This window comes from Ambystoma mexicanum, chromosome 5p (genome assembly GCF_040938575.1).
Source record: "Ambystoma mexicanum isolate Mex_15411 chromosome 5p, UKY_AmexF1_1, whole genome shotgun sequence".
Taxonomy (NCBI): domain Eukaryota; kingdom Metazoa; phylum Chordata; class Amphibia; order Caudata; family Ambystomatidae; genus Ambystoma; species Ambystoma mexicanum.
The window spans coordinates 441709546-441726497 of NC_090930.1; the positions used below are offsets into that span (position 1 = coordinate 441709546).

Genomic DNA, 16952 nt, shown 5'->3' on the forward strand with positions numbered 1-16952 from the left:
AGAGTAGTCAGAGAATATGTGTATGTCAGTCATGATAGGTTGCATGTTCTCTTGTGGATTGCGGATGTACAACGGTATAATCGGCATATAGGGATATAATCTGCGGGGGTCCTGTCATCCTGAGGCCTCTATGGGAATGGTTCTCCTACACCTATTCTGCCATAGGTTCTATGGTGAGTGCAAACAGGATGGGAGAGAAGGGGCAGCCCTCTCGGGTGCCTCTGTTTAACATGAATGTGGGCGACATGGTGTTGTTGGCAAGGACTCTAGCTGTCAGTTTCATGTACAGCAAACGGACACACTTAACAAAGTACTGACCCAGCCCGAACCGCTTGAGGATCAGGAATAGGTATGACCAGGAGACTGAATCAAAGGCCTTTTCAGTGTCTAGTGCTGCAATGGCCGCATTTGCCCCAGGGTCGATCCCTGCCATCACACCTATAAGAGGCCATGTCCTGTGCAGGTCGGCAGGGTTTAAGAAGGACTGTGATGACCGCCTCCTGCATAGATTCAGGGAGAGTGCCACAGTCCATTGCTTCTTCCCAAACCTTTAGTAGCACAGGGGCCAATTCATCATGGAATTCTTTGTATAGTTTGACTCCAAGGCAGTCTGAACCAGGGCCTACCTGCGGTTAATGCTTTAATCGCCTTGGTGAGTTCCTCAAGTGTGATGGGCACGTCTAGTATACTGTGTGTTTCAGGTGTTAGAGTTGGGAGATCTAGGTCATCTAGGTACTTAGTTGTGTCTTCCCTGGATTTTACATTGTGCTTGGAATACAGGGAAGCCTAGAAATCAGAAAATGTGGTGTTGATATCCTGCTCCCTGTTCACTATCATCCCCTGGGTCGTCTGGATGCTGGGGATGGGGGCATAGTGCCTCTCGGCTTTAAGCATATTGGCTAAGAACTTGCCTGCTTTATTGCTTTCCACATATCTGCGGGCCCGGGTTGGAGTGGTCATATATAGGACTTCCCTGTCGGCTAGCTTATTAAATTCGTTCAGTGTTATATGTATGTCAGACAAAGTGTCCTTAGTGTGAGTGGTGCTGTATTCAATTTGAAGTATGTCTATTTTGGCTTCGGCTATGTCTAGTTCCCTCCGAACAGACTTTAATAGTCCAGTGGATTTAGCTAAGATAGCACCCCGGACCCAGACCTTGAACGTCTCCCACTGGGTAGCATAGCTGCCCACCGAGCCTTCATTCAATTCAAAGAATTCTTCAATTTCGATGTGGAGTGCCTCACAAATGTGGGAGTCTCTAAGTATTGAGTGGGGCATCCTCCATCGTCTAGCTGGTGGTGCAGATTCATGTAAAGTGATGGTGAGTGTTATTGGGGAGTGATCTGAGAGGGTGCAGGATGTATCTCACAGCCGGATGCAGCATCCGAGAGGGATGAACTAATAAGCCAGTAATCTATACGTGAGTGTGAATCATGTACGGATGAATAGAAAGTGAACTTCTTCTCTTGTGGATGTAGTGTGCGCCATATATCTATTGTGTCTGTTTGTTCGATTATCTGTTTCAGGACCAGTGCAGCCCTAGTAGGTGCCCGGGAAACCGTTGAAGAGCGATCCAGGAACAGATCAAGTACTGTATTGAAATCCCCTCCCCAAATTACTTGTGCTTCTCGGGATGTGATCAGCATATCTAGTATTGTAGAATCGAAGTCTGAGTCATCGCTGTTGTGTCCATAGGTGTTGATTATCACTATTTGTCGTCCTGCACTTCCCCCCAAACCAATACGTATCTGCCCTGGGGGTCTATCTTGCTGGAGAGTTGTCGGAAACCCAGTTTTGGGTGAATCAGCGTGAGCACTCCCCTATACTGGGCTGAGTATTCCGTATAATAAAGACGTCTTGGGAAAAAAACTACAATCTGCCAACAATCAACCGAGAGAACTATTCTCCATTATATGAAGGTTCTGTAATACTACCTGCATAGATGCAGTGTCTGATTCTTCTGAAGCACAAGCTAATCTTTTCAATTCTTTTTTCATAGATAAGATTAAACGAATAAGGGTAGAAATTGAACAAACAGCTTCTGCAAATCCATCGGCACACGTCAGACCATAAGTGACTGAAGTAAACAACCTGCAAAATCAGATTTTACCATCTGTTTTTGATTTCCATCCAGTCACTGAAGAAGATATTTTCCCACTTATTAGTGCTCTCAAACCTACAATTGATTCTCTCTCTCCCTTGCCGGCCTATGCAGCAAAGAAACTGGCACATGATCTCACCCCATTTATTACCACTTTTGTTAATAAGTAATTACGGGAAGGGATTGTTCCAGAGAGGTTGAAACTCTCAATTGTCTCACATCTACTGAAAAAGCCTTCATTAGATGCTGAGGTACTACAAAACTACCGTCCTATTGCAGGACTGCCATGGCCAACCAAGGTCTTCGAAAAGTTTGTAACCAACCAGCTTCAGGACTTTGTCGAACATGAATTATTGTTAGATAAATTTCAATCTGGTTTCCTACCAAAATATGGAATCGAGACTGCCCTGTTAGTGGTATAAGATGAACTGTTAAAGGCTGCGGACCAAGGGGAGCTCACACTCCTGGTCATGTTAGACTTGTCTGTGGCCTTTGACACACTAAACCATCAAATTATCTTGGAACGACTACAGGAGGTAGGAAGAGTATCTGACTCAGCCTTGAACTGGTTCAGGTCTTTTCTGACCAACCGTCAACAGCAGGTGAGAATGGGGGATTTCCTGTCAGACCTTATTTGCTTGAACTGTGGGGTTCCACAGGGATCCTCCCTGTCTCCACTGCTGTTCAATTTGTATATTTGACCACTACTTGAAATCCTGAGACGCTATGGGCTGAATTTCCACTCATATGCTGATGACACCCATATTTTCATACAAATTTCCAATTTCCAGGAAGCATTTACCCAACTAGGGCTTTGCCTGGAAGAAATAAGCAGCTGGATGTCTAAGAATTATTTGCAACTCAACGCTGCCAAAACCAAACTTATACTATTCGGACCTAAAAATTTGCTGTCAGCAGCCAAGAAGCTGCCTATTCCATCACTTTTGGGCAAGAGTCTCAAATTTGTCTCCAAAGTCAAAAATCTGGGTTGTATGTGACAAGAAGACCTGGGCAGGGAAGCCCAGGTGGGAGCTAAGACCAAAGCAGTATATTTTGTCCTGCGAATGCTATGACAAGCACTCCCCTATATACCAACCAAAGATCATGGATCTGTGGTAGGAGCACTAACTAGTGCCCACTTAGACTATTGCAATAGTCAACTGTTGGTTATTCCTGCCAAACAGCTTCAGCGGCTTCAGAAAGCACAACACCAGATGTTAGACTAATATTTAAGTTAGGGAAAACTGACCATCTATCACCATTCCTCCAGTGACAGAAGATTCTCAGTTTTTGGTCCCAGGTTGTGGAATTCCTTGCCGCTACCGCTAAGAACAATGAGCTCACTTCTTCAATTTCGCCAGGCACTGAAGACCTTCCTTTTCAGGTAGACGGCCCCATGTCATCTGGGAGCCTGTCTCGATTTTCCTCGTCTACCTCTGGTTGTGTCATCTGCGCCAATATACTGTTTATTTCCTTTGGTGCGTGCTACAAATGTAAAAAATAAAAATAAAAAATCAAATAATATCTATGGGGCCCCCATCGTGGCAGAAACTTGGTGTTAGCATTGTTGAGCGCGTGTGTTTCTTGTATAAGAAGGATCTGAGGGCTATGTCTTGTCACAAAGGCTGCAATCTTCCTGGCTTTGACCGGGTTGTTGAGACCTCGGATGTTCCAGGATAGTAGTTTAATTTTTAGCCCCCCACTAGTCTGTGTCACAGCCGTAACTGGACTTGTCTCTATGTCCCATATATCGATGTGCTCCCGTCCACTGCACGGCACCCGCCACAACACAACTCTCTGATTTTAAACTTGTAACATCTCCAGAGAGGCCTGGCCAATTGCCAGGGGAAACCATTCCCCGAGTACCCCCTGAACTCCCCACCCGCACCATGAACCCCAAAACGATGATGTATCCCATTTCTCATAACTTGTGGAATTCTCCTGAGGGTCGCAGGTTGCATTCACATGGCTGCTGTCTACAGAGGCTCACAACCCCAACTTTAACAACTATTGGTCGGGGCCACTCTTCCTTCCCTTGGACGTCAAACTTTGTAAAGGATATGATTTGAAAACCTTTTCAGTCAGCGGGGCCCTTTCTCTCCTCACCAGGTTGTGGTCACATGTTTTGGTCCCTTGCCCGGTCTCTGGGGGGCATGGGGATGGAGGCCTCAATATACGCCATGGCTTCCGTAGGATTTTCAAAGAAGTGTGCCCTGCCCTCATGGTGGATTCTCATCTTTGCCTCGAAGTTAAGGGCATAGGGGACGTGGCGTAGCCTGAGCTGCCTCTTGACCGGTTCATAGGATCTTCTCAGTGTTTGCACATAGGTCAAAAAGTCTGGATAAATATGTATTATGCTTACCTAGGGTGCCTTTTTCCCTGGATACCTGTTTCTGTAGTTAAGGAGACGGGCTATTATCGTACGGGGCGGTGCTCCGGGTCTGGGAAGCGATGCCAAGGTGTGGTGGGCCCTTTCAATGAGAAAAGGATCTGAAAAGTATTCCGCGCCTAAGAGGGTTTTCAGGAGGTTTTCTATTTGACGTTCCATAGAGCCTTTACCAAAGGACTCTGAGATCCCGACAATCCGGATGTTATTTCTTCTGGATCTCGATTCAAGATCCTCACATTTATTTTGAGTTGTTTGGAGTTCCCTCTTCATTTGCATGATGTCACGACTGTGCTGTGTTATCATGTCTTCATTTGTACTGATCCTGTTTTCTGCGTCAGTAATTCGTGTACTCCCCTTGTCCACACTTGCCTTCAGGGAGCTGATCATTGCCACACTGTCATCTAATTTGACATTTACTGCGAGAAAGCCGTTTTGTACAATTGTCGTTAGTCAGTCCTCCCTCTCGTCCGTAGGGGTCTCGGGTTGGCTGTCTGTCGTCATCAGTGGTGTTGTGGTCGACCCATGAGGCTGGGAGCTGGCAAAGGAGTCCATTGGGCCAGTTTTCTTGGCTCCTAAACCCCTGTTCTCATAACGGCCCATATGGCGCAGCCAGGTCACAGAATGGGTTATGTTCTCCCACGTCTCTTGGCTGTAAGGGACAGTGTTGCTTTGATGGTTTCTGGATGGATTGGGATCTTCTGGTTCGTGGGGCCAGTGCCCCTTTCTGCCGCACCTGTAAGACTGTCTGTAGTGACCGAAATGGACTGGCCTAAGCTGTGTCTTCAGGGCCACTCACTGTTATTATTATGTAGACTCCACTGGGTTTTGGGCCGCCGCTTGGGTTTAGTTTCAATATGTGGCTTTGCTACACTGTGGCCTGTGCTGCATAGGCAGGGGCCAGAGTCTCGATGTGCAGCCTTGGGTACAGTGTCCACTGGTAGATCGTGTTGAATACGTAGTGAGCTGTTATGTTATAGGATTGCCTGCAGTGGGGGGGCAGTGCTAGCCCATATACATGTAAGGGATTCAGATTCCTTCCCTTAGTAGTGCAAGAATGTAGTTTGTCGCAGAGGGGTAGGTAAGGCGATAGCAGGCCACGTGCCTCGTGCCCCCTTGTTTCTGGTTTTTAAGGGTGCCCTCTGGGGTTTGTCAGCTCCTCTAGGCTCAGGTGTGAGGTCTGTTTGCCCTTGCACCGGGAGTTTAAGCGCCTTCTGTGCACCGTGGGTGTTCCAGGGCTAACGTGATCCGAATATGAGGCCAGTCTTTGCCAATACAAGAATCTGCCGAGCAACCCGGTAGGGGGCTTGGGGCACTGGGGAATGTAGCCCTCCTGTTGATGTACGTTCTTTCTGTACGATGTAAATTGAATTTCAAGGGCTCTCTGGGTATATTGGATCACACTGATCTTGTGAATCTGGTTTGGGGAATTCCCTCCTGGAACAGCGTTACTGGGGGCCGGTGTGGAACTTCACATTGCATGTATTTGCCCTAACTTCAGTTTCTTTTGCGATCATAATTCGGGTGTCAGAGCTCCCCTTCCACCAGTGTAGTCAGCGTTTAGTGCTTAGGAGGCCCCCGGGGTGTCCTCATCATCCTGCCCAGCGCAGGTAGTTTGTGTATGGGATATTCGCTCGCCAGGGTAATGCGGTTAAGGTTTTCCGCTCAGCCTACCCCTGGCTAAAACAGCCCGCTGTGCGGCTGTCCCACACTGTATAATGCGTGCAGCTCAAGTCACGCCTCGGGGCCCCGTACCCCGACTCGCCAAGTTTGTAGAGCGCAAGGTGGTAATGGTATTTCCAGCCCTTGTGTAAACCACACCGCCCCCAGCGCAGCGATCGCAATTGCCTGCTGTGTTTCTAATACGTCCTTCAGCTTTTCGGTCCTCACTGGGTTGCGGCCCGCTCTGGGCGTTGGGAGGCCGGGGCTGTGCCAGGATGCCCACTCGGACCATTCACAAGTCCGTGGGGCCGGCGGCTGTCGGAGGTTGGCACGGGTCCTCACTCCCTGTTGGTATTGTCCAGCAGTGTTTTGTAGGGATTTTTGGCTCATCCTCGGTAACCAGCAGTCACTGTCTCTTCAGGATGTATATGGCGGTAAGTCCATAGGGGGTGCAGCCACAGCACGCTGGGCGCAATGGTGCTACGGCGCTGTCTCAGCCCCTCCCCCACTAGACCATCCTTCGGATTCCGCCTCCCCTCTACTGTAGTTTCCACGTGGAGCTCAGGCTCGGCTTCCTCCATGCCGCCTTTCCGCTGTGGATGTTGGGCTGGATTTCTCAGCGGGTATGTCACGGATTTCTACCGTGTTTTTTTCATTCTCATCTGCAAGTCTTCCACCATCAATTTCACAATGATTTTAGCAATGTGGTGGCCCCAGGAAGGATTTATATCCGTAAGGATGTTGTTAGGGTCGGAGCACTCTGCTTCAAGCAGCCATCAGCTTTGTGCGCAACAGCGCCCCCCCACAACAATATCTCTTTTAGATCTTGACATCGAATCAGGCTTCTGGATGATGTAAATCCTGGTGGAACCAGGTTTGGATGCGAATAATCATGCTAGTGAGACGGGTGCAACTCAGTTCGAAGTGGAGCTCTTTCTGGTTCAAATCTGACATTCTACAGTGCAGTTTGCAGGGCTCACCTGGGCTGGTTCAAAGGTCAAGCCTGAGCTGGTATGAGACATTGTTAACCACTGGGTCGGGTCAGAGAGTGACAGGAGGCTTCCATCGGTTTGAGCCCATTTGTAGGAGGTTCGAGGCTCTGGTACTGGTTGTCCTATACAGAGTTTGAAGAGACAGCAGTTCGGAATTGTCTGCAGCAGTGAGCTCGTGTTTGTACTTGAAAGGTGACATTTTGGTGGTCGATATGGGTCAAAGAAGTGCCAAAAGCAACACTGTGGTTTCTTGGCCTTGTGGTCTCCACCTTCTACTCAGCTTCTGTATGGGGTGCTGGTGACACAAACTTGTGTTGGTCAGGGATGATGCTTCCCACATGCCATACATTTGTCTCCCCTCTTCCACCATTGAGAGCTGCAGATCTGTTTACTGTGCCCACCCTAAAACAGGTGGGCATTATCCATGTCAATGTTATTCATTTTATCAGTATGGAAGGACATTGTTTGCTGACTCACATATATATGGAGCAGGTGCATTAACCGACTGAAGACCCTTACAAATTACATTCAAATATATATTCTGCAGGATTAACTACTGGAGTATAAGTGAAAAAAATAAGGTTGGCACAAGAAAACAAATTCTGGACGGGCGAGTGTAATACAATTGAAAAGGGATCGATTCAAGGCTTCAAATTAATCCTTACCACTATCATTGCTCTGGGAGCGCCTTCCATGCCATAATTCTTTAGTATGTCTGTGACATTACAGACAGTCTAGCTTTCGGCAAATGAGTGTTGGTTCTGTCACCACAATGTGTAGCTCAGCTGCTTCGCCATGTGTCCTCTGCAATGGAACACATGCCACCACATGCTTTTTTAGACCTTGTGGTTTACCAGTTTGGACAAGACTGCTAACATTAGTGGCAGGACCTAGGAAGATTTGCTAACAATGGTATGGAAGGCTGATTAGAGCAATACGAGTGGTTATAATTGATTCAAAGCCTTACATCCAGCCGGTTTTAGTTATGGCTATTAGGCTATATGGTTATTAGGTATAAGCCAAAGCTATCACATTGGAATAATGATAGGAGGGAGATGGTATGTGAGCAGGAACACATAGCCTATGGTGGTCTTGTTTGGTAAATTAGCCACCCATTTTCTGCCCAGGGTCATTTTAATTCCTATGGCCATTCCCACCAACTAACTGCCCCTCCCCACCTAACGTATACCCACCTGGGAACTCTTTTAGCTAGCTTTTTCCCAAGGTATCACCAAACATTGTGCTGTATAGGGCCTGTAACTGTTAGTTCTAAGCATTCTTCTGAGACTTAGTTGCTTAATTACAATTGTAAATGAGCTCACGGTGAAATAAGAATATCTTACCATTGTGTGTCTTCAGCCACTTAATTAATGAGCAATATGTGTGTCCTCAGTCTGTTCCTTTTACTGAAGTCCTGTCCAAAACAAACATTTACAAAGCCAACAGTTTTGGCTTCTGTAAACTTATTAGACAAGCATTCGCCAGACAATGACATCATATGCCCAGGGACTTACACAATTTACCAGCTATAACTATTTTATTGTTAGGCCCCTTGTGGCAGTGCCTGGCAAATGCATATCCCATGCCTGCTCAGAAACCAAAACTGCTGTCTTTGCCAATGCGTGTTGATTTCAGTTTGTCTGCCCTAAGTGACTTTGTATATGTTCAGATGTGGGTGCCCCGCTTGTTATACCTTGGGAATCTGGCAGCACCTCATGGTCCAACAAGACCATACCTGAAAATGCCAAGGCACGGATGGAAAGTATGGACCATTTACAGCTCTTCCTGTCATGCGTACTCACCGGTGGGATTTTTACCTCAAGAGAATATATCTATTTCTGTAGCGAAGTATAGCCTGTCCTATCCTACCAGAACTTGTCATGATTCACACTGATAAATACTGACTTGATAACCTCAAACTATTTGAGTAACTATTAACAGTCTGTAGGCAAACAAACTCTAGCATGTGTATTGTGGGACTTGTTTTGAATGTATGCCTACAACCACACCCAATAGGAATTGGGCCCTCCTGATTGCAACCCTTGCCCTCCCAGATAGAAAGTCCTGGTGCCTAGCCTGGCAAAAACTCCATTTAAATCAGGCACTTGCTGTTATGATATGATGTCATTTATAACGCACCTGTACACATGTATTTTTAGGCAAAACAAGGCAGGATACGGAGGGAGGACAGGACAACGATCTTACTAGGGCTTGTGTCATTCAGATCGTGCAATTGCGTTAACGCAAACAGCAGGGTAAGGGGGCGGGGGAAGTGCAGAGGGGGGGGAGTGGAAAGTTCAATCCGGGCAGCATTGCTCTGAGTAAGTGCAGCCCGACAGTGCGGCTCTGGGTAAGTGCAAGGAGGCGGGAGACTGTAGAGGTTACAGTTACAGCCACTAGTGCGTGACATACCCAGAGGCAGTGCGGGGGAGACCGGCCAAGAGGAGCCAGGAACCCAGTGAGACTTTGAGGGTAACCAAGCAACCAGTCGGCGCTGCAGACCGGTAGGTCCGCAGGTGAGGGAGGGAGAGAAAGCGGAGGAGAAAGGGAAGGCTTTGAGCTACTACTGGAACTTCAGCATTTGGGCATAAGGTTCTCTCAAATTCACATTCTCTCCTAAACCACTGAGGAGGTGATAACCAAGGAATGTATATTTTGTTCCAAATCCTCTAAACTACATTACTGTCGCTGTCTATCCTTAGACGCTCCCAACAAAGTTTCTGCCTCCACTCACCAGTTCATGAACGCGTCGCCACGTTTGCGTTGCCCCAATGACAAACCTTTAGCAAAAATGCTTTTAAGTGCTTTTGTGCACTGCTGGTTGGCTATCCTGTTGTACCCATATATTTTTTTGCGTGTAAGAATTGCTTCCCGCATCGCCCAGCAATGTAATTACCTGGCATCCAAGCAACTGAGACATAAATGTTCATCTGCTGCCCTTGCCACTGGCTTGGTGACATTCCCAGAGCTCGAAAATACCTTGTGAGCACGGAGAACCTGGCCTGAAAGTCACTTTTTATTGTATATGTTGCCTACCTATCACCAGTAATATTTTGAAATGATAAATATGCATATTATTTTAGACCAATTTAATTTAAATATATATTTAGACATCTGGGCGGGGGAAAGGTTGCAACGTTTTTTGTTTTTTTTAATTAACGGATAAGAGAGCAAAAAATTATGGAAATGATGCGTCATGAATATAATTCGGCATTATACAAAAAAAACTATTAACTAGAATATTTGAAATTTTTGATAATCAGCGCATTTTGCTTGTTAAGAGGTATTGGAGCTTATTGGCCTGAATTACAGATGGGCAGTGTCCTACTGGGAACCAGGAAGCATTATTTATTTACTTGAGTGTTTTCGTAAAGTGCACTTTGCGGCAGTGAAGCGTCCAGCTCTTCTTGAGAGCTGGTTAATCGGTATTCCTTCTGCGTGCTACCAATATGCCAAATGGTCAAGCCAGTATCAATATCCTCCACCTGGGGATTGATATTGGATTTTCCTTCCGACCTCTAGGCCACATTGGGCCTTCAGTGTTTCCTCTCACTGATTATGCCTAGAAGAGGTGGTTCTTCCGCCAGTGTTTGGGCATTGTCTGTCCATCTCTGTAGCGTAGGTGCCGTGGGCAAGGAACCCTTGGAGTAGGTGCATGGGTTTGTTTTATAACTACTTGTCATCTCTGGAAGGGCCACATCTATGGTGGGGGCTTGCGGGGGAGGGGGGTTGGGGGGATATGAGAATGTTATATCCTCAGACCAGAGACATTGACAAAGGATCAAAGTCACAGTGGCCTGAACTTCAGTCCTCATGACCTGGGGAGATCGACTTCCCCTCAACTGACCATCTCTAATGTGTCCTTGTCTTCTGATAGAGATCCCCCTGTGTGATTATAAAAAAGTACACAATAAAATAAAAACTATTGACTGTTTTTGAAGTAGACAAATGTTTGTAGACACTCATTTTATAAACGTGTTCATGTTTTTGCAGGTTTGGCTGGGACTTCTTAAACCAATAACAAAACAAATCAAAAGTAAGTATTTTAAAATGTATAAAGAATCATGTTAACATACAGTGTGCATATATAAATGCCCTTGAAAACTACATGTGCTTGCATATGTCATGCTGTGCCTCCTTTCTAATATCAGAACAGTAAAGGTGGCATTGTACTTTTTGGGCCTGATTTACAAAGCGTTTTCCAATGGAGGTGCGGCATTGTCAACCACTTTTGTAAAACTGCCCATTGTCACTGCAATATGTTTATTTATGTCGCTATGTTTATGTATGGCGCACAGCAACATGATCTGAAAAGCTTCGAGGTGTGCAAGGAGAGATGATACATTTACACTGGTGACAAAACAGTCAAATTATTTAGGGTAGAACCTGAAAATGAAACAGGATTGTGGCCTCCAGCTAGGCTTGTGAGGCAAATCATTTAGATTAGTAAAAACAAGCATTGAACAAACCACCCGTCATGTCTTTTTTAACGGGATCTCCTCTGCTAATCATATCTTCTCCCAGGGCACAGTCAGACAGATGAAGTGACCTAATGGCAGAGGGAGCACTACCATAGAAGAAGAGTGCAGTGCCCCTTCTCTCTCCTCTTCCCTCCTGTCTCCCTGGTCCTGGTGTCTTCCAGTGTTTGCTGTCTGCCTCGTGGCATTTCCTATATATCTGATGAATAAAGCAAGCCATTGGCAACTATTTCCCTTTCTGAATTCTGTATCCTCCTGATGTAATGTCATGGCAGTTGATTATGAAATGACATAATCACATCACAGCAAGGGAATACAGTATCTTCTCTTCTGGACGTATTCCCCCCACATTTGGGTTCCTGCAGGGCGGAGGGAGAGGGGACTTGATATTGTTTATGTTTGATATAACACAATTGTGCCTCCCCTCTACACCTCTTGCAATATCGGTGCATGTGGACGTGGTAGGGGATGGAAAAAGGATGCAGAGCGGCCATACACAACATAACATTATAGTGAGGTAGATTTTAACTACAGGGTGTATTGCAACACGAAGTTCTGAGTCACATCATATTCACCTTAAGCTTCACTCTCCTTGACTTTTCAGATGCACTCTGGACCACTGGGCGGTCTATATCCCTGTAGTTGATAAGTGCCCATCTTTGTATATAACAGTATTCTTGACTTCCTCTCTTTGGCACTATATCACCATCATTGTTGTTTGTCTGAACAGGATAGTTACCCACAATAAAGATATGTTTTTGTTGCACGTGCCATGTTTTTGACTGGGCGTGCTGTGGCAAAATGGGTGCGATATTACAATTTCATATGTATCCAGTATAGTTAAATATGAATGGGATATGTTACTTAGTGTTACTTTTTCGTTAAACTGATACATATTAGCTTTGCATGCATGTACAAAGACAAATGTTAAAACTGCCAAATGAAATTTAAATGTAATTCAGACACAATGAGGAGTTTTTATAAGGTGCATGCGAGAAAGGGAGCCTGTCCTGAAGAATTGACTGTAAAGGAAAAATAGTATTTATTAAACATGTATGCACACTGAGAAAACATATAAAGGGGATTTATGGATATACATGTAGTGGGCTTTTTATAAACAGATTGAAACAGAGCAGTCAGGGGTTGACTTTTGAGAAACTGGTTCTGCAGAGTTTCAGAAGCCAGAGGGTAAATAAGTAACTTCAATCTACGCAATGGCCAACTCAGCTAAAGGATCCGGCCATGGTTTTTATGTTCTGATAAGAATTGCTAAAGGCAGCTATTTGTTCTGACCATCAATAAACCAAGGGGTGAATCAATGCTCGAGGTTAAAGTGATTGAAACCCAGGAGTTTCAATTGTATTTTCAGATGTGCTGTGCATGATGAAATGGCAGTTATTTAGATTAGTATGTTCCAATGGAGGCCGGTGAACCGGGGGATGAGATAGTTATCGCTAGTGCAAAGAGAACCTGTTTACTCATCCTTAAAGTATTTATGCGAACCATGTGCAATTAAGAGTACAATTAAAAGGGCTTAGGCCAGTTATTAATAGTAATGATTTTTTTTTAAATAAAAATGTTTAACTGGTTAATGGCATGACCTACTGCTGACAAATCCTTTAAACGGAGGTGTGTTCTGCACATGAGATGAATATGGAAGCTAAGATAACAGCTACCAATGCAAATAAAGGAATTGGAGAAAGATGGGATTTCTTTGAAGAGGTTTTGTCCAATTACATGTGGGGGTGGATTGTAATAAAGTATCTGGGAGTGTTTTAACAGTTGCAAAAATATATATAATGTGTCAACTTATGTGGTTCATTGAGACTTGGGTTAGTTTGGTACCACAAAAAAAGATAAGTTCCCAAAAGTATGGAACTCCCATCCCCTGCACACTTTCACTGGTCAAATAATGTGCCAAACCTTTGCTACGTAATGTCCAAAATGATTTTGTGACTTAATCTCATAGATAATTTGGATTCATATTGTTAATATGGAACATTTCAGTAAAACATAAACATCCTACACTCCAGTAAAGATACATATTTAAAAATTATCGGCAGACTGCTGTCGTGGTTTCTACACGCGTAGGGTAGGGTGCTTTACTCTGATCTACAGAGGGTTTGCAGTCATGGCAGTGAGGATCGTAGCGTGGATGGCAGCGATGAGCGAAGTCCTACTGTGGGGACTGCTGCTCCGTTCATAACGCCTCTGTGCTTTCTTGACCCCCCCCGCTGCCCCTGGATTGATTCCAGCCCATTGATTGTTTCTTACGGTTCTCGTACTCCTCTACACGTTGATGGGCTGACCAAGCGGAGTTCAGAGAACGGAACAAAGAGGATTAAGGTATTGGGCTATTCCAGCCGGCAACGAGTTACTCGGGTGGGTAAATGGATGACGTTAGTGTTGTTATTCCAGTTATCTCAGGGGCCCATTTGGGCAGGTCACCATGCCTAGCGGTCTTGGAAACTAGCTTCAGGCTATGCCAGTGACAAGTTTGCAGTAGGTGGCAGGCGTGATCAATTGCACAGCTCTAACTACGGAAATGGAAACTATGCATAGTTAAGGGCGAGGCTCCTCATGTACCCATCCCAGTGGCATGAGTAGGGAGAAACTTTGTACTGAATCTTCATTTCTGACACCGTCCAGGAATAGCAATCGTATATCTGATGTGCTAGCTCTGAGTGCTAGAAAAAGATTGAAGCTCCAGCAAGAACTGCTTGTCTGCTCCAAACTGCTGCTTAGTAGCAAAGAGCTCCTTGATGATTCTAAGGTTGTGGTCAATAACGCAGGCCCTCGGTGAACAACCTCTATGCCTGTGCAGTTAATGTTAGTGAATTCCTTAACTGAGAAAGGAGGGATAAATTGGGGCGCCAACACGATCCAAGAAGCAGAAAATGCAGAAGGTTATACATTGAAGGGGATCCATTCCATGCTAACCCAGTTAAATCCACGGGGGATCAGTTAGGACTTAATTCTGCTGTGAGTTCAGACAGGGGCACGGCAGACACAGGGTTACCAGAGATGTGGAGACCTCTCCAAGAGCAACTACTGTGGGACCTTGCGGCCTGTACAAATGCAGGAGACTTCCAGTTATGGATTAAATCTGTTAACTCCATTATGCCTACTTCACCAGCGCCCATGCCGATAAAGTCAATCTTCACAGCCGAAAAGAATGGAGATTGCCGCACAAACTTCCCCCTCATTGAATGTGACTCACCAGTGCAGTCAAACAGATCTGATAGAGCCCCCGCAAGCAGACTTGTCTTCGCAGGTGACGATTGTCACTCCCGTTCCTGTGCTCGGCAGGGGAGTTGATGCCTCGAGTGAGTCTCATAGGCTGCCCGCTACAGTATGCCTCCCGGCGACTCTTCCTCCTCGCAAGGATATACGACAAAGGAAAACTGAAAAGGCCAATATCGTGGATCCCAGTTTAAGGAGATTTGCCCTTGACCCCAGAAACTTTATTATTACCAAGCCTTGAAGAACAAAATCCTGGCCTGGTTTAATGCCAATTTAGGCCTCAACTGTATGCAAACTCAAAACCCAAAGGTTTTGTGTAGAACCCAGATGGATAAGTGGTGTCACAGTGATAATACAGATTGCATTATCCTGGGATATGGCTCCAGCACCTTACCTCAATACATGAACAGACTTTCATTAGCACAGCTCACGTTTTCCCCCACTAAACTGGGAATCGTACTGAATTGATAGATTTATGTTGGATTTTTACCCTACAGCTCCTGGTCTTTGATGGCCTTGTCGTTGCCCTGGTTTCTTTAGCTTTAGCGAATGTGCCCTCTTAACTTAATCATTGTTATTATTGTACTGCGTGTGTGTGGATTGTCCACTTTAATGTCTGTGTTGTGTATTGTTATGAGTATGTTATATGTCAGCGCCCTGATGCCTGAGTGCTTTTGGTGCCCTACAAACATACAAATAAATAGAAATCTCTTCATCAGGGGTCTTACCCACAAGTTGATTTTCTGCAAACAATCAATAGAGATTATCCTGTGTAGGTATATTCCATTATATTTCTAAAAATATTCACTCATATAGGTATATTCCATAAAATGACAGCCTGTGTACAAAAGATGCACCTTGAAAATTGTTAACGGTCACCTCCTGTAGTGAATTTGCTCCTCCAAAAATAGTAAAGGGCCATCCTCTATAGCAAAGCTTTTACTTGAAAAAAATGTAAGGGTCATACATTGTACAAAAGGGGGTCATTAAAAAATTGTCAAGGGTAATCCCTTGTAGCAAAGCCGCTCCTGCAGAAATTGTCAAGGTACATCGCTGGTAACAAAGCTGCTTCATGAAAAGTTGTTATGGATCATCCCTTGTATGACAGCCACCCCTGTCAAAAACTGGTGATGAGGCTACTTGAACAATTGTTTATGGCTATCCATTGTATAGAAGCAGGTCTTGAAAAAGTAAGAGTCATACCTTGTAGTGAAACAGCACCTTGAAAAATTATTACATGTCATCCCCTGTACGAAAGCCGCTCCTTGGAAAATTAAGCGGCATCTCTTGTATGAAATCCACTCCTTGAAAAGTCATTGAGTGTTTTCCCCTGCACGAAAGCCACACCTTAACAATTGTTAAGGGTAATCTCTTGGGGAGAAACCGTTCCTTGACAAATTATTATTGGTCATCCCTTGTAAAGAAGACATTCCTTGAAAAATTAAGCATCATCCCTTTTACGAATGTCACTCCTTGAAATATTGCTAAAAATCATCCTTTGTAGTAAAGGCTTCAGAGTCATACCTGGTACAAAAGTCGCTGCTTAAAAAATAGTTTAAGGTCATCCTTTCTATTTTAGCCGCTCCATGAACACCCTTAGAGTGAAGCTGCTCCTTGAAAAAATTGTTAAGCGTCTTCCTTTGTAACAAAGTCGCTCGCTGAAAAAATTGGTAACGGTTATCCCTTGTACGAAACTGTTCATAGAAATAATGTTAAGAAGCATCCCTTTTATTAAAGCTGCTTCATGAAAAAGCGATATATTTCTGACCACTAACAATCCACCTAAGTGCGATACATTTCCCACCCCCAACATGTTAGGAGTCATACCTTGTAGCAAATTTATGCCTTGAGAAATAGTTAAGGATGATCCCTTGTAGCAAAGCTGTTCTGTGAAAAGTTGTTAAGGATGTTTCCTCCTACAAAAGCCACTCAACCCTTGTATGAAAGCCGATCCTTGACAAATTGTATTGTATTGTTATTGGTAGTCATACAGCGCCTTTTACCATTATTATAGTCTCAATTCACTTGTGGTGGGGACACCCTCGGGACCAGAGTCCAGATATGGGACCATTTCAAGAGAAAGTTTGTGT

At 44.9% G+C, this 16952-nt stretch overlaps 1 protein-coding gene across 1 annotated transcript in view; it reads left to right on the top strand.

The window, feature by feature from the left end:
• FRMD7 (FERM domain containing 7) overlaps positions 1-16952 on the top strand; it is a 762724-nt gene that overhangs the window by 512150 nt on the left and 233622 nt on the right. The window contains exon 3 of the mRNA XM_069612841.1: positions 11135-11177. Within this exon, the coding sequence (XP_069468942.1) occupies positions 11135-11177 (43 nt within the window). The remainder of the gene's footprint in view (positions 1-11134; positions 11178-16952) is intronic.